The sequence below is a fragment of the Crocodylus porosus genome, unplaced genomic scaffold, assembly GCF_001723895.1.
Source record: "Crocodylus porosus isolate Cpor-Errol unplaced genomic scaffold, CroPor_comp1, whole genome shotgun sequence".
Taxonomy (NCBI): domain Eukaryota; kingdom Metazoa; phylum Chordata; order Crocodylia; family Crocodylidae; genus Crocodylus; species Crocodylus porosus.
Genome location: NW_017728950.1, coordinates 13,489,114 through 13,507,502, shown reverse-complemented (window position 1 = coordinate 13,507,502; position 18,389 = coordinate 13,489,114). Strand labels below are relative to the sequence as shown.

The 18,389-nt window shown below is 39.5% G+C and overlaps 1 protein-coding gene across 5 annotated transcripts in view; it reads right to left on the bottom strand.

The window, feature by feature from the left end:
- Positions 1–1,374: 1,374 nt before the first annotated feature.
- The window catches only part of ZNF608 (zinc finger protein 608), a 104,095-nt gene continuing 87,080 nt past the window's right edge, over positions 1,375–18,389 (bottom strand). For 2 of the 5 annotated variants that reach the window (XM_019554980.1, XM_019554979.1), the window contains exons 4-10: positions 11,645–11,732; positions 8,716–11,170; positions 6,560–6,980; positions 5,836–6,008; positions 4,686–4,839; positions 3,321–3,402; positions 1,375–2,345 (exon numbers count right to left, since the gene is read on the bottom strand). In XM_019554980.1, coding sequence (XP_019410525.1) covers positions 2,339–2,345; positions 3,321–3,402; positions 4,686–4,839; positions 5,836–6,008; positions 6,560–6,980; positions 8,716–11,170; positions 11,645–11,732 — 3,380 coding nt within the window. In that variant the 3' untranslated portion in view covers positions 1,375–2,338. Of the gene's footprint in view, positions 2,346–3,316; positions 3,403–4,685; positions 4,840–5,835; positions 6,009–6,559; positions 6,981–8,715; positions 11,171–11,644; positions 11,733–18,389 lie in introns of those variants that run through there. The other 3 variants (XM_019554982.1, XM_019554983.1, XM_019554981.1) reach the window with 3 other exon arrangements.

Genomic DNA, 18,389 nt, shown 5'->3' with positions numbered 1-18,389 from the left:
GTGGATAAAAACAGTAAATGACACTGGCCGTTAGTTTCTCTTACAGACTCAAGGATGTAATGAAGCTATAACATTAATTATCATTTAAACTGCTGCTTACCTATAGCAATCAGAGCAATTCATTCTGGTTACTTACACATTCTCTCTTAAACTGCACTAAATCAGATTCACCAGTAGTGTGAATTTATAAGGTCTGTTTTGCTGAAGATGCACTAATGACCCAGGCTGAAAAAGAAAAAAATCAATGGCACATTTCAATACAAAAGCGATCTGAGTTCTTAATAAAGAAATAATATGGGACTTATTTAATTCTCAAGAATTCTGTGTTTAAAGGACCCCTAACAAAAACACCTTTTCTTCCCATTTCTTGATGAAGTTAATTTGTACTGTGTCAGCACTGTAAGCTTTCTGAATATGTTCAGGACAGGCTGATAAGGGCAGATCAGAGCGAAATAATGTGTAGTAAAATCAATAAACGTTATTACTAGTCACTAAGGGGACTGATTTTATGTGTATAAAAGTAAAACAATTATAGCAATATTAATGGCAGATTCATCATAGTAATATAAAAATCCAAGTATGCTTGTCTGTGGGGAATCTTTAATTCATCCTTGTGTAGTAAGTATTCACTAGGTAAGAGAAATAGTACCCATTTCCTAAACAAGCTGTGACCTCTGGCAGTTCATGTTGTTATCAAAACAGACGCTGAGAGAGTTCAAAAACCTTGTCAAAAAGCTCTCTCAGTGGCACCCAGTCAAAGATAGGGTTAAAACCTACAAGTATCTGGCTAGTCATCTCATACACTAATTTAGTGTTTTGCTGCATTTATAAAAGTGGAAAAAATACACAGGACACTGTAAAATGTCCAGACTTTCACTTCTGAATAATGAGGGTAAGAATGCTTAAAGTCGGCGACTTATTTTTGTGCACAAATTACACTTCAGGGAAGTTTTATGGATGACACGTGGGGCAAAGTTTGGCCCAGGACATATAATGTACACACAGCTGATTATTTCTCAAATGCAGGCATTAGTTATTTAAATAGAAATATAAGCCATGTATTGAAATCAGTGCAAAGACTTCATTGACAGCAGTAGATTTTGGCTGTAGCCCCACAGGTCTGAAAGGGAAAGAAAAGGGATGAGGTGATAATAAAGCAGGTTGGGCATGGAAGGGGTATGATCATCTTGCCTGCTTTTCAAGGGAAATACTGCTAAACTGGTTTGCATGGCTGGGACCCAAGCCAGAAGTACTTCTAAGCATACTAGCAGCTGCATGGTGCCTCCAGACTCCATCACATGCACCTGCTGGTGTCTAGGACACACTCTATTTAAGTCGCCCTAAAGAAAGCAAGTTGAGACAGACGCCAAAACATACAAAAACAACTTTTTTTTTTATTCTGATTGCCAAATTATTTAAGGCAGGTATAAAAATGAAAGCATTCAATATACATTTTACATAAAATAAACTAGATTACAGCATAAAACAAGTAACCAGGCAATGGCATTAAAGTCTCTCTTCTAAAACTGGATAATTGTAAACATTAAAAAAAAGACTGCAGGACTATTCAAGTAATAGAACAATCACAGATGTCTTCTGGTATGCAGGCTATTGGGTTATTTGCCATTCAAGATTATCAAAAAAGACATTTCATTATTCACAGATGCTCATTATTTCCCCATTTAAAATCTATACATTATGTACAACACAGTTTTTGTGGTACTGGCAACCCCATGCCTTCCAAATGTATCTCTCTCACAATACACAATTACAATGAAACAGTGAGTACAGTAACATTTTACACTGATGAATCTTAATAGGAGCCACCAAATAGACATCTAAATTGTACCAAAGTGTCATCATCACAGTTAGCCTCTCTGAAGGCTTGTGGGTAATATTAGAAGGGTATGCAAGGTTCAGGCACACTGATACATAACATTATTTATTTACAATTAAAAAGCAAAAAGAGGAGAAAAGAAACAAACAGCCTTTTGTGGTTAACACTTTCTAAACATGACAAATACATTTCTCATTTACTGTGTGGTTTGCAACTTAGCAGCAGACCCCGTGTGCGAGCCTGGTTACTGATACAAAAAAGTAAAGAATATATATATATATATATATTTATATATATATACGCATATATATATATATAAAAAACAGAAGTCTAATTACAGCAACATTTGTTACTCTGATAAAATCTGCAATTTACAAAAATGAAATGACTGGTTTTTGCCTGCCATTAAGGCATTTCAAATTAACACCATGGAACTGATGTTTGTAATAAAGCGCTTCCTCATGTGATCCAGTCACATGACAATGTACATTTCCAAGCTCATCATTCTCTGAAAAAGAAAGAAAACGGAAGTTTTTAATGCATTGTCCCTGTTCTATCATTTACTGAATACACAAAATGCATAAAAAACAAAATAATAAATTTACATTGGTAAACTCTAATGGTCCAAGATCCTGAATTGGGTCTCCCTAACCCTGAGATGTTTTAAAGCAATAGAGTTCTGAGGAGCTGATTTCTGGTTTTTGAACCTTTAGGATCCACTTGGATCACATTTCTGGCTTTCCTTCCAACAACTATAACCTTGCTTTTTAATCAAATGAAAACAGATATTCTTGTATAGTAACTTGCCACCAGGAGCTGGGGCTCTAAGAAAGACATCAGGCATGCTTGGAGTTGGGATAGTATCACAGGATTTGTAATACCAGGTCAGATTTATCATGGAAGCACTGGTATAGACTCCACAGTTAGGCAGGATTTAGCTTTTCACTTAAAACAGGATATTTATTACATACAAGGTTTTCTTTCCCTTTAGAGGTGGAAAAACAAACCCTACCTAAAAGGAAGCAAGTAATTAAAAGGCAAAGACATGATTCTTATGTAAGTTCTAAATTTAAAATAAAAGCATCTGAAAATCAGTGAGCTAGGCACCCAATGGGACTACATAAGAGAAGTTTAGTCATATAGTTCCCCCTCCTTAAATAATTGTAATTCTTTATTATATTTCATAATGGCCTTAACGTTGCCAAGACCTAAATGATATTCTTTGAAAATCACAGAAGACAAGCCGTCTGTATCACTGATTAATTATCTACATTATGATTAAAGGACAACAGTAAAAGACATGTGTCATGTTAAGAAGAATAAAGCTACAATTAACCCTAAATCCCAACAACTGTTCTCTCCTCCATAAAAACTGCAATCTCTAGTGATGTAGACCTCCAGATGAAGAAACCTATTATTTGCTTTCTCACCTCCTTATTAAGATGTCTATGTAAGTGTAATTCAAGATTTACTGGATATTTACCTTCTTTGTGCAGGAAACATACCAGATGCAGATGCCTGAGCAGCCACCTGCTGAGTGGCAACAAGGGCAGCAGACGTCAACCCTGAAGAAAAGGAGCAAGAAAAGAATGTGGATATATTTCTGGATTTTGTGGTGTTCAAGGGAAATGGTACTGATAGCCGTCAGTGCAAAACAACATGAACCACAAACAGCAGCAAATCACTTTACACCAAACACATATGTGAAACATTTCAAGGAAGAAAGGTAAGACAACCTGTCTAGTCTGACCAATATGCCTGCTTACAATGTACTGAGCTCTCCTTAATAGGCATTTTAAAAGAAAATATGGCATTCTACCTTATTGTATTCCTTTCCAAGTACTGCACTGCATGGTGCTAAATGGTTTGTATAAATTCCTGAATAGGAAGCTCAGTAGAAATAATGGAAACAACAAGAATCAAAAGTCACAGTGAATTACAGAAACGACATGCTAGCTGCTTGGAATACAATGCTTTCATAATAACTTATCATTTTTACATTTTTCCTACTGAATGAGCATAATGCATCCCATAAGGCATATGGAATCACTGAATCAAAGTTAGAAATTTCAAGACTTTTTACACAGAAAAATGACTCCGAAGGCACTGAGTGAATATAATGAATTAATGTCATTTTAGTTGCAAATTGTGCTAGTATGTACTTTGCTGCATGGGAGTGAATATGCTTTTTAATTCTGATAGAATGCAATGTTAGGGAAAACAGTCAACGACAGGTATAAATTAGGGAGAGCGAACAATTTTTTTCTAGCGTCTTTTATTGTGTGTTTTTTTCCTCCCCGTGTGAAACACCATTTGCTATATTCACTTAAATACAAACAGTTCACGTGCTATTTAGGAAGTTCAGGCTGTAAGAATCTCAAGGTTGACTGCAAGGTCCCGATTGTACATAAAAGTCTTCAAAATAAAACCATCTCTCTCTTCTCCATGCTTGCCATTGTTTGCAGAAGACTAATTATGTAAGAGATTTATATTTTTTTTAACTCCTTTGGGTCTTGCTAATCAGTGAGTGTCAGTTTTTATTATGACTTAAAATATTCATGTAAATGATATCAACGGTAATAAGTAAAATGTTAATAATTTTCTGACAATCAAGTTTTTAATTCAAACGCAGTATCACCCAGGAGTGAAAATATAGTTACAGTGTAATTTGATCATACAGCTCCTACTCCTAGCCAAGTATTTTCAAGCCTTCTTCCTAAACCCAAAAAAGCAGTTTACATTTAAGTAAAGGTCAATCTCTTTATTTAAAAAGCTTCACATTATACTTGCTACGTTAATTAAACAGCATCACAACACATTGATCCTACACCTGGAAACCTCTGCTCACCTTGAAATGGGTCATATTGACCTGGGATAAGTGGGTAACCCATTCCAACGTGTGTGTGGTGGTGCGTATGAAGGTGCCGCTGACTAAAGGGGGAGTGACGATCCCGCTCTCTTTCTGCTTCCCGCTCACGCTCAGCTGCTGATTTTTCCACAGGCTAACAATAGAGAGATGAAAGAGAACTGATGTAATATATGTGAAAAAAAAAAGTGTGTGCGGGGGCTTATTAACATGCATACACACCCTGGTTATTTGGCATAGCCTACTGAACACTCAAACCATGGACCTGATTCTGCAGTTCATTCAAGCTGATCTGCACTACTCCTTGGGTGCCAAGCTGTCTCATAACTAGGCACTGGAAGATTCCCCAAGGTACAGGGATTCTCAGGCAGCACTTAGCACCTTCAAGTCATAACCTCCCCCACCAGTTTTGTAGGAGGCCTGGTCTGGGCTCCCTTACGCTCAGCTGATCTATGGCTCTTCAGACAGTCTATTTGGGCTGCAGACAGGGAACATAAATTAACTCTCACATTTCTCTAATTTGCCCTGGGGAACAAACCAGCACTCAACTGAGCTCAGGATCACAGGATTGCTTTTAAAAATAGAATTAAGGTCTGTGACCTGCTTTCATCAATTAAAACTGGCACCAATTTATCTGAAAGCAAACTAACCATGTTTGCTCCGACATGGAGATCTTCAAGACAGATTTCAGTAATCTGCTATTAGAAGATATGGCGCTGCAGCAAAAATATTGAAGGGATATTACCAAATCCCACAGCTCAACTTCTCATTGCATTATCTGTTTCAAACAGGAGCATCCTGGCAAACTGCAATAAACTGTGCCATGCACCAACACGTCTCTCTGAATCTAAATTTCCATATGAATCTATTTACATAAGTTAAGAAGAATCTTAGCACAGAACCCTATTATACTTGTCACTTCCAATTTCTGCCAAGGACCCCGCCTAACCTGAAATTATATTCCTTCAAGTATTGGTAAAAAGAAAAGAAAAGAAAAAAGAAAAAGAAGACAACTTGAATTCATAACATGACTCCAAATATAGGCAGTATTTGTAAGGTGATGTTCTCTCCCTTTTTCTTTCCATCCCCCAATGTATGTATTGATCTTCAATAACAACAGAGGAAGCCTTACAGCAGGGGACTTGCTGCGGTACTGGTTGGCATGCTGCTGGAGCAAATCCAGTGCTTTAGATTCAGTGGTTGATTTCGCATTGATGCTAGGGCTGGTATTGACTTTCTCCGCCTCTTCTCTCCCTGACATCTTCCCATAAACAGGATAATGAAATCCTGGAGAGAGATAGGCCCCTGCAGATAAACAATAAATGCCACATCAAGTTACCGTGTTTACATTTTGGTTACACCAATGTGGGAATTCTAATACAGGGGATAACATCAGAAATGGATCATATGACTATAACATTGTATCTTTGTTCCTTGACTTTCTTCAGCTAATTCACTCTGATGAATGGGGGTTATAAAGAGGGTTGAGCTTAGAGCCATTTCAGACATTTATGGGTCCTCTTAAGTGAAAGGAATAGTAACTATAATGGTTCTGACAGTAAGTGCTTAGAATATTTTTATAGGCAATAAACTATCTGTCAGTCTCACAGCAATAGCAGACTGTCAAGGGTTGTGGAAACTGTAGTTGGGAACTCTGACAGTTCATAAAAGGAGCATCTTGTATTAAATCAGCTTTCATCCACAGAACTTTCCCTTGCATAAGAACAAGCAAAACAAATCCTTGAAGCTTCTAATTTAGCTGAGTTGCTAACTGCCAGTATTAAAATGCAGGCACTACTACACTGTTAGTGTGTAAATCTTTATTAAAGTGCAAAAGCTAGTTCCAGAATACATACCAGGATAGCTGTGCATTAGAACAGGAGAGACGGCACGGTATGCAGGATGGTTGGGATCATACATCTGTGGGTAAGGATAAGCGTGCAAGTACTGGATATATGACTGATGCTGACTCATCGGTGAGGAAACTGCAACTCTAGCACCTCGAGAGTCCTTCCAATTTACAGGAGTCTTTCGATCATCGTTTTTTATCTTGCTGTCTTCCACTGATTGGGAATCAGAACGCTTGACTTCTTTAGGCTCCTCTTTAATGCTTGATAATGAAACAGGAAGGTTTGGTACGGAACTTTCCTTATTAGGTGTTTTTCTAGGACTGTCCTCTTTTAACTTTTTCTCCCGATCAAGTTCTTCTGATTTTTGCTGATCAAGGTATTTGGGCTGATAGACATAATGATGCCATGTTCTTGAATCTGGGTCCTGCTGTAGAGAAGAAACACAATTTTATTTGATTTTGTGTTTTGAAACATGTTCATTTTAGTATTTCTCATCTCTGAGGAAATACCTTTTTTACAGTAGTTTTAATAATCCACCTAGATTACACATATTAAAGGACATACTTGCTTGTTACTAGGTCAGCATGCCTTTAAGCCAATATTACAATGTAATAACAATAAACTGTTACTAGTATGCAATAAAATTGCTCTATCTTATATCCTTCCCTGTGCCTTTGACTTGTTTAATCATAAAATGCATACATATGGTGTATTATAGTTCTGTGATCACATTCTACATAAAATACATATTTCAATTAATTTCTATAAAGAAATTTTCCTATCAGTGTGATAACACCCATAAATCACAATATTCAAGCTACTTAATGTTATGTCAGAACATTCACATTACCTGGAATGATAAACCTGAAAAATGGATGTCTCTAAAAAAAGGTAGTTATAGCAGCTCTGATCTTGCAAACAGTTACATATTAAAGGAAAGTTAGACATTTAGGTACTCCCATTCAACTCAGTGGGACTATCTGCACATGTAGAATTATAAATGTGCACGAATATTTGTAGGATGAAGGCCATGCATGAGAAATGCACAACTATTACAAATCAATTTGCAAACATGTTATAGAGTAAGTACCTGATTTCTCTGCAGGGTGACATAAAACATAACTATCTTTATTGAACATTAATGGAAAGATGCTCTTTTTTATGTAAGGCATACATAGCTGATTATTTTGTTTTGTACAAGAGTCAACCTTCACAGCATAAAAAACAATGATAGATTAATTTAATAACCGATGATGATATAGTTGAAATAGTCAACTGAGTGTTTAGAAATCTTCTCAAAGCCAGCCATGTACCAACCATCTACTATCTACTTCCTATCTAGTTCCATAATCCTCTTTCACTTGACCCCCCTGAAAGCCAGTTTTTGAATGGGGAATCTAGGATACACCAAATGCCAGAATGTGAAGTAGCTACTGCTGAAATACTGATTTGCAGTAGAGACACATTAATATCATGGAGTGTACACTTGAATGGAGTGTATTCCTTCAGGCAGTCAAGGACCTGGGAAGGACAAGCATCACCACTGAATGAAATCCTGACTCTACTTAAATCAATGGGCCCGTGATTTTATCCACTGTGTAGGCCTGTTTTGCCTTAGACTTCAGCTAAAGGGTGTAGGAGTGGAGACAGGGAAGGATGCTCCCTTAATTGTTTTGGAAAGGTCAAATTAAGTTGGGATAAAAGAGGTGAGCTTCAAGTCAGCTCTTCAAAGTTCTGCTCATCCATCTTTAGTAAATGCAAACTGGCATTTTAAAAAAAAAAAAGGTAAACTACTTTTCAAATCTATTTTAAGTTCACTGACAACAAAGTATGCTTATCTTGTTTGAAATTTCAGTTTTCTAAACTAGGCAGTGCAATGTTATTTTTACTTATTTCAATATAAAATATGGATTATGTTTAGTTAAGATTTTTTTTTTAATGAATTAACTTTTAAAACCTGGATTCTGTCACCCTCCACTGGATATATCCTCCCTCTTCTACAGCCCTAGGAAAATATGTGTAGGAAAATACTCAAGAGATGGGGAGTGAGAGAAAGGAGCGCAAAATTGGCCCTCAGGAAAGATAGAAAAATGCAATACAAAATTACATCAGAAAAGCCTTTGTGTACAGTTTAAGAAAAGTTCAAGTTACAGTGACCTCACCTGTTTAAATCGTGTGGTAGGATCTACTCCAGTCTGTTTCATAGAGTCCATAACAGACTTCATTTCCACAGCTTCCTTTATAAGCTGGTGGTTTTCCATTTGTTTGGCTTTGAAGCTATCAGACTGAAGCTGCTGCTGGTGATTGGAAAGAATCTGTGACTTGCTTGTCTCTTCCGTTTTGTTAGGGACTGATGACCCTATTTTACCATTATTTTTGCTTGACTCTGGAGTTGAAGGCGCCTTTGAGATAGTAGCAGATGGGATATTTTTCTGCTTGTTATCATCCTTTCCTAGCTCCTTTAATGGGGGTTCAGTCTTTCTTTCACAGTCTCTCCCTGCTTGTGTTATTTTCTGTTCTGTCAGCCTCTGGTCCTCATAATATTTTTCATACTGCTGCCTGTAAGCAGGGTTGGAGACCATTAAGGACTTTTGGTCCATGTAAAGCCCATAGGCATACTGTCCATAATAAAGTGACTGGGCAAGTGCAGGATGTCTTTGAGTTATTACTGACTGGTGTTGTGGCTGTAAATTAGAATTGGGTTCATTTTTCTTGGAATCTGGTGGTTCTGCCTTCTCTTTCTTTTCAGCCTCTTCCTCAGTCTCCTTTTTGATCTTTAGCCCCTGTTGGGCACTGCTGTTCCCAGCTGCAGGGGTGCTGACCTGTCCAGAGTGCATGTAACTTGGAGAATAATAAGGATCGTAGCCATGGTAATAGGGAGAATGGGACTCTTTTGCTTGCGATGATTGTGCTGTGGTTGAAGAATGCCCTTTTACAACACTGTCCTTATTAGAAATAATATCTGAAGGAGAGCTGGCCTTGGACCTCATGCCCTCTGACCTGCTGTCAGAACCACCATCATCAGCAGCATCAGAAATATCTGAGTAAGCAGGACTGTTGGTTTTAGCAGTTGCACTATCTGCACCATTTTGCGTCAACACATGCAGTGGCGCCATAGAAGATTGTCCATTCACCAAAGTGCTGCATTCCATTCTGGAGGCACTCCCTATAGAAGGGCTGGGTGCATTGTCTGTGAAAGTGTAAACCTTATCGGCTTCGGCTTTAATACTTGCCATCCTGCTCTCTTGAGACTCTGACAGTCCATTAGCTAACACTTCATTCTTGTTGAGATGGTCCTTTAAAAAATGTCCAGATAACTCTTTCCCAGACCCTTTTGAATCCTCTAGCTTTCCCAGCTTAGAATCCATTTTAGGACTTCCAGTCTCTTTGCTTTCTTTGTCTTTTAGCTTTCTCTTCTCCTTTTTCTTTTTGTCTTTGAGTGATGTGAGAGCAGGGTTTACAGTGCTTGGCTCTCCCATAATTGTGGGCTTTGGTTGAATAGGTTTTAACGGAGGGCTCTTTGGTGTAGCCTGAACAACAGTAGTTGTTAGCGAGGGCAATCCTGGTATTGTCCCTGTAGTGGTGGTTGTAAAGGCCGTAGTGGGTATAGCTATTAATTGGGGGGGAGTAGGAGCTGGAGCAGGGGCAATGGGTCTGGCTGTTTTAAGTTTTGAAAGGTTTTTATCCACTTTGCAATTAGTAGCTTTTTTGCCTTTGTCTTTATCCCCCAGATTTTTCTTGTCTATTAACCCTTCGGCTTCCAGTTTGGGCATTTCAGTAGCCAAACTGCCATCTGCTCCTGAGCAATTGTCCAATGTGGCTGCCATATTAGAAATTACAGGGAGGCTGTTCAGTTCACTGTTCAGACCCTTCTTTTTCCCAGAATTCTTGCCTGTTTTAGAATTGATAACTGAACTTGGGCCATTATTCGTCAACTCCCTTTTCCCCTTGGGTGTCCCAGGGGTACTAAGGGAACAAGGAGATGTTGGTGCTTTTAGCGGATCAAAACTTGATAAACTTGTGCTTGGCTCACTGCATTCAAGTGCCACATTACTTAATGCTTCCTCACAGTCTGAAATCTTGTCTTCGCTGTCAGGCTCAAACTCCAGTTTGTTTTCTGGATCTAAATGTGCATGAGCCTGGTGGTACCGTAGTCCATTGATGTGCTTGTACTTTTTGTTGCAGTTGGGGTGAGGGCAGTCAATCAACACTGGAGAAGAGCACCCTTGGTCCAAAAAAGTACTCTCAGGCTTCCCCTGTGGGGTGGTTGGAGTGCTTCTCGAATTGGTACGAACACGTTTGCCAGATTTATTGTCCTCTGAACTGGAGTTCAAATCTAGCTCCATCGGAGGCTTGTTTTTCCTTTTATTTGTGGATGAGGGGCTGGCTTTGACATCCTCCACTGCACAATTTGGGGGTGTCCTACGCCCACTTGAGTTAAGGCTACCCCGCCTTCCCTTCCCATTGGCACCACCTCTGTTCTTATTCTGCAGTCCTCTTGCTTCTGTAAAGCTAGTGTCATTTCCAGGTGCAACTGCAGCTGCAGCAGACCTTGCCCGCTTTCCTCTGCCCCGGCCTCCTCGCATTTCCAGGTCACTCGTCGGTGATTCACAAAACCTACGTAAACAAGAACAGTCATCAGAACAGACAGACTGAAAAATTATCAGGGAAACCATGAAACAAACACATGAAAACTAGGCAGCTTCACGCAACAGGCTTAGCAATACTGAGAGGGGAAGGATGCCCCTTTACAAATAGGAATACTTCCAGCACAAATAAAATGTCATTAAAGAACATTTCCTCTACAGTATTCTTAAGAGAGAGAGAAAATATTCTAAACATCCAAGAAAATACTTTAAATTCACTCAAATTCAGTTTAATTCTCCATATATTTTCCCATTCATGAAGCAAAAGGAAATTAAAAAATCCCTCCTCAATGTCTCCATTTGCAGTGTGTAATAGAGAATTACTCATTTCTGTGCTGTCTGGTTTCAATTATATACAGTTGTTTTTTTATTAATCTAGGCACAGTTTCTTGCTAGAGACTGAAGGAGAAAGGAGAGAAAAAGCAGATCCAGAATGGCTGCCTACCTGGGGGGGGCCCAGTCATGTTTTGTGCAATCCAGCAGTGTCCCGACATAAGTCTTGTTCCGCCATGTAACATTTACCACTAGGACACCTGTAGGTGGGAGAGAAACAAGCATTATCACAGTTAGAACAACAACTTTTTCTTTTCTATCTTAAGAGAGAGCTCCATTCTCATTTTGTTTGCAAGTACTGTGGTCTATACTCTTCCTCTTTTGGTTTCACTGACCCCAAGTTAAAACCCACAAGAAAGAGAGAGACAGAATGAGTATGTGCGTGCGTGCGTGCATGCATGCGTGTGCGAGACAGAGAGTGCAATCAAGACGCAGCCAACAGAAGGAAATGGTTTTTGCCATGTCCTGCTGTAAAACGGCAACACTCACCTCTTAATTTTGCTATTATTGCACATAATTGCTTTCGTTTGGCAGCCAGCCAGCATAAACTGAGTACCAGTTACTAGTGCTTAAATCAGTAGGTGACTGAGAAGAATCTGTTTTGTTTTCAGTGATACAACCAACAGTGGCATATCTGAATGCACACAGATAGACAAGTTTGTTATGCAGAGGTAGGAACATTGGGCTAGAAGGACTTCCTGGATTGTCCAGTTCAGTCCTCAAAATATGTACAAGTTATATTGTCTACATTCTCTCACCAATTGTGAACCTTGCAAGTCACACATCTGCAATGAAAATAGGAAAGCGATTTAGAAACAACACTATTTTTTAAGAAAATGCTATGCCAGTTTTAACGTAATTGATTCTTCTGTTAAAAATTAAATGAACCTGCTCAACAAATGCAGGCTCAGAATTTTGCTCTCTGAAAAACAAATGTACTACGTATGAATTGTAAGGGCTTTAAAAAAATGGAGTTTCATTCGAAACCATTCAGCTTTTCTCTCACCCATTTTTCAGAGACAATTCATAATGATGTTTGTGGACTAGTCGACATAATTACACCTTTAATTCATTAACTGCTGAAGATAAACACAAGGTAATATTCTGAACCAATTCTCATTTCTTTTTAGAATGTACACAATGGAAAGTTTTTTCCACCCTGGCAGAAATAAGGCTTGGGGCAAAATGCTACCAGGTTCACTGAAATTTAAAAAAAATTTTGTTTAATATTGATTGCAAACCCCAACCCCCTGGTTTTGTTTTTCTCCAAGCTCCCCTTGTCCTAGCTCTTGCTTTTCTACAACGGAAATAATAATGGCACTGTGCCAAAATGTTTCTAGCCTGTCTGCTGGCTTTGTGTTAACAGTGTGATTTCTAATTTTGCACTAAAACTATATCCCACTCTGCAGCACCAATGTAAAGTAAACATGTAACCTGCAGCTTATTTCCTCAGGGCCCTTTTAACAGCAGGAAAGTATTTGAAGTGCTGTTAGCTAAAGTACTAGGGAAGAAGGGATTTCCTTGAAAAATTCTCAATACCACATTTGAAAATAGTTCCCTGTATGGTTTTAAGTTCCTATTATTACAAGGTGACAGTAATATTCTATATATTGAGGCAACTTGGTAAAAAGGGCAAAAGATAAACCAGTCTTGAACCATGATTACAAACAGACTTCCAACATATGGAGGATTAATCTAAAATAGCTATTAGGGCAATCGATTAAAAATAAGTCTATTTTTAAAATTTCTTTTTTTTTTTTTCTATTAACCAGCTTAATAGCTGGGAAAATACATTTTATTCCCATGCCCTTAGAAGAAAAAAACAAACACCTGAAAAGGCTATGATGGGGGGGGATGATGTTTTTCTCATCATTTGCTCTCTAGGGCTTCGTGTGTGGTGTCAGGGACCTTTCCAGCTGCTTAAAATTCTTGAGCATGTCAGCTTTATTTACAGCACTGGAATATATTTGTATTGCCAGAAGGTTACTGCATTTAGCTTTAGATGCAATAGGCTGAATCACCGTGTTCCAAAGTCTCTGATGTAGCACAAATGTATAATTAAAATTGCTTGAAAGGAAACATGAAAGAAACAACAAACCCTCCATTCTTAGAGTAATAAAATTAAAAACAGGAAAAGTCTGCACAGACACTTAACATTTGTCTGCAGTGAAAGGCTTTTGTTATTGCTTTCCCCTAAGGGTTTCACATTTCCAGCAAAAGCTGGCTTTGGATTGGCCATCTCCTGCTGGGAACACTATTATCTGATTGGCTGGGCTGAACACTGCAGCACAGACCAAAAAAGCAAGCACTTTAGATAAATGAGCTTCAAAGGAAAAAAATGATGCAACACCACAGTAGAGAGCAGTGAGTAAGTGAGAGGCTGATGGAGTGAGTGAGTGAGAATGTATATGCAGAAACTGTTTTATCAGGCAGGAATAATCCTAACAATGAGAGAGGCTTGCCTAATGCTTCCTGACTCTGTAAATCAAACACTGGTTTGTTTGCACTAACTAGGCTTGTCAACGTGATGAAAGGTTACTGTCTGCTAAACTGCTTTGTGTTTATACCCTAAGACCCATGTCATTGAACTGTTTAAAACAGCATTCAAACCTACTCAATATTGTAAGAACTGAATTTGCCCATTGGAAGGTAGGATTAAGCTGTCCTAAAAAACAAGTACTTGATTATTAGTCATAATATGTGGTAGAGGGTACCATTTTATAAGTAATAGCCAAGCTGCAGCGGATACCTCAAAATGCGAAAAACACCCAAATCTCTGTTATTATTTCTAGGTAACATCCAAGCCGAAGCAGATGCCTCAAAATGCAAAAACCACCCAGATCTCTGTTATTATTTCTAGATGGTTTATTCAAGTAGCAGTATCACACTGTGATTCATAAGCAAATACAAGTAAACGAAGGTAGTTTTATCTTCAAGGAGAAGGGAAAGAGAATGTGCCTTCTGGGAGATCACATGAATCTACACTGGTCAAAGCAATGCGCCTTTGCATGAGAGCTCTGTAGCTGCACATTGAATTGCCTCCATAACAATGTCTGTTTCTAACTATGTCTGCAAGAAAGGAGCAAACATTTCCAGAGCTCCTCTCCTATAAATCCCCAAGTGGATTACTCTCATGTAGGGAAGTGCACATTCAGACAACATCTGACACTACAGCTAAATAAGAATGGAACATTCTGGCTTTGGAAGAATAAATGGTATAACATTTTACTCAAGTGTTGAAATCACATAATGTTTTATAACCCTGGGAACAACTTCAGTGTATGGACAAAAAATTAAAAGAGGAAAAAAAATGCCAGTAAAATCTATATGGGGAAAAAAGGGTTATTTAGTGCAAATTTCATTTCTAGAAGCTAGATGCTCAAAACGAAATGTCCACCTTCTCTACTTGCATTAAAATGGTATCTCTGCTGCAACCTTAATGTTTTCATTTCATTTTAACAGCCTGTCAGTAGAGTGATTCTGTAACTCTTGGAATGGCTATTGTAAGTCTTTTCCATTTCTAAATTATATCATCTAACCCATATCTCTGCTACTAAAGAATTGTTCCCTAAAGTCCATTTCCCAGTGTTTTGTCTCATCTTGTTATACATGTATAAAGCAAGTGGGGTTTTCTGACTTCCCTTCAGAGATTATGCCACAGAAACAGAGCCTTTTCTCTGTTAAAAATATTCTGTCTGAATGTACCCTTTATTAATTTCTCTTACTTTTGGTAAAAGCATGTATATCTCACTTTTCTTCCTTAATACATATATTCTTGCCTACTATTATGTTGTCCTGTATTTAGTAATGTTAACATATATTATGTATCTCTGTATAACTTGTTACATTTTTAAAATATAATAAAAAGGCATCAGAAATAGAATCACAAAATAACTGAGGTCAATAAGCATTTCAGTAATTCTTAGAAGACATTCAAGTGACCTTCTGGTACAAGAAAATCAATACTGCAAAACTGGTAGGAGCACATTCTTCCCTTATAAATCAATTATACTATAGTCCTACTCATTTTTGATTGCCCTTGTCTAAAGGCTCCAGTTCAGCAAAATACTTAAGTACATGCTTAACTTTAAGCCTGTGCAGAGCCCTATTTCAGTGGGACTACTTGCATGCTTTAAGATAGCTATAGGGTTAGGTCTCAGGACTAATAATTTGTCAATATTTTTTAGCAAATACATGGTGGGAATGGACCATAAAACAGAACAGGAGCCTTTTCTCCTGTTCTGTTTTAGAAAGACTGTGGAAAGGGAGGAACCTTAATTCCCTTGTGAAGGGAACATTTCTACAACTATAGGATAGCTTGCTTAGAACGCGGAGCAAAGAAAACAATCTGTTAAGGTTATCACAGAAAAGGATCAAGTGATCAAAAGGTGAGATGTAACCAGAAGACTCACTGGGGCAGAGCACTGGAAGATAAAAATGAATACGAGGAAAACCCTTCAGTGAGTCTCTCCCTGCTGGACATGTCAAATGCTTGGCAGAAATAAAAAGGACTTCTCCACTCGTTGCACCTAAGTACAATTGTGGAAGGCCCTTATTTTCTTGCATTCTTATCCCAGCGCACAGCTCAAGTAACTGAGCTACAAACCAGGGAGCTCCCTAGGGACTGAAAAGGAAAGAATACTTTCCAGGTTTCCAAGACATTACACAGACAGTACTATAGCAACCTCTAATCTTGCTTCATCTGAATCCACATGGTACATAACTAGATTTGCCAGGCCTTCTTTGACCTTACTCCCAATACCTTCTTGTGTGCCAGACTGCAGAGCCCTTATATGTTACATGGTGCAGACACACTTCTTGCTAACTTAAGTGGCATTTGCAGCTTCTGAAGTTGCAAACTGGGCAAGAAGCCAGCTCTGATCCTTAAAAACAAAGCTTTACAAAAATGGAATAAAAGTAGATACCCTGCCCAATTTTAGTAAACTGATGCCAATAGGGAGTTTTAGCTAGTAGACAATATGGAATCAGGCTTCTATCTTTGCAGAAGAAATAAGCTTTGTAGTACATATTCCCGTGTATTTTGTAGAGGTGCACCGATAAGGATTTTCTTGACTGATACCAGTGGCTGAATATTAACCAGCCATATTGGCTGATACTGATCTAATAGCCAATTTATAGGAATGCAGTGTGGAGAGCATCCTCCTGCTTGTAAGCCTGTGTGGGGAAAGCGGTGTGGGGGAGAGAAGGGGCATGGAAGGCAGATTGAGGCCCCAATGGTGAGGGAGAGAGTAGGGCAGAGGCCGGGAAAGGGGTAGGCGCTGCTGAACTGGGGCAGTTAACGTGGCCCCAGGAAAGGGTGTGGGGCAGAGCTGCAGGTAGCTCTTCCAGGGGTGCGGGTGGTGGGGAGGGGTCTGGCTCCCTGCCGCTGCTCACACCTGAGGGGAGGCACGGTCAGCATGTGCCTCCCTGGATTTGTGCGCAGGGTGAGGATGGGCTGCCCACTATGGACTGGGGGCCAGGGGCTGTACCAGTCTCTTCCCAGCAGGGGACTGGGCTGGGGCTGCGCTCAGGGCAGGTGACAGTGGCGGTGGCACTGGGGAGGTTTGGGGGCCTATGAACACCCCAAAATTCCCTGTAGCTCCCCCATAACTGCCACTGCCATGCAGCGGAGCCTGCCTTGACTGAGCCTGCCCTGAGCACAGCTTCGACCAAGCACCCCTCCCCCCCCACTGGGAAGAAGCTAGTGCTGCAGTTCCTTGCCTTAAACTTGCAGTGGGCAGCTTATGCTCGCCCTGCACACAAATCCGGGGCGGGGGTACATGTCCCCATGCCTCCCCCACGATGCATGCAGCATCAGGGAACTACTCTCCCCCCCACACTCCCTGCGTCCCCTGGACAAGCTGCCCACAGCTCTGCCCAGTCCTGGGGTCACATTCATTGTCCCTGCTGAGTAGCACTTGCCCCTGCCCCACGCAATGTCAGGACTTGATCTGCCCAACCCATACCCCTTCTCTCCCCACAGACTTACCAGCAGGAGGCTGCTCTCCAAGATTCCGGGCTGCATTCCTGGCTGTGTGCATGCTGCAGCTGCACACATATATGCAGCATTTGTTGATGACATTATTGGCCAAAAACAAGCCAATTGCTGATAATGTTCATTTTCCTGTTATTGGTGCCAATCCAATATGCAACTGATATATAGGTGCACACATAGTACTTTGTAACACATACGAACACAAAATGGCTTCTCTTCCAGTGAGTAGGCCATACATAAAAGTACATGATTCTATCCTACTATGTCTAAATTAACATATCCAGTGCTTAAAAAGCAATACAGGCTCATGGTCTTAGATTCAGGGACTACCAAGTTCAATTTCTATTGAAGATCCAACCAGCAGTTACATCTGCTACAGCTGCACTTTTATTTTATATTCAGGTAGATGTTTACAAGATGAATGACTCTCCTTTATAACAGTAGGGGATGAATTCTTTCCTCTGCTTATGGCCTACTATTAAAACTTAGACTGTCCTATATTTCTCTTGCCACAACCCCCCAGCATAAGTAAGCTTGAAGTGGACTCCGGGGACTCCAGACGCTGCCACTACTACAGGCCACCATGACTTAAACAAGCCCAGCGTATCATAGGTTATGTCCTCAGAGCCCAAACAACTTTATTTTTCTTATCTAAAATAAAAAGGGGAAAAAAAGAAAACTAAGCAAGCTACAGATTTACCTTTGAGTCAGTCTCAATAAATCCTTTGCAAATTGGCATAGTATTACAATACAGCGATTATATCTCCTGGACTTAGTCTGACAGCTTGTGTCCCCATCAGGGATGTACTCAATTGTATGAAATGCAAGGATTTTAGAGGGGCATATTTCTTAGCTCACATTA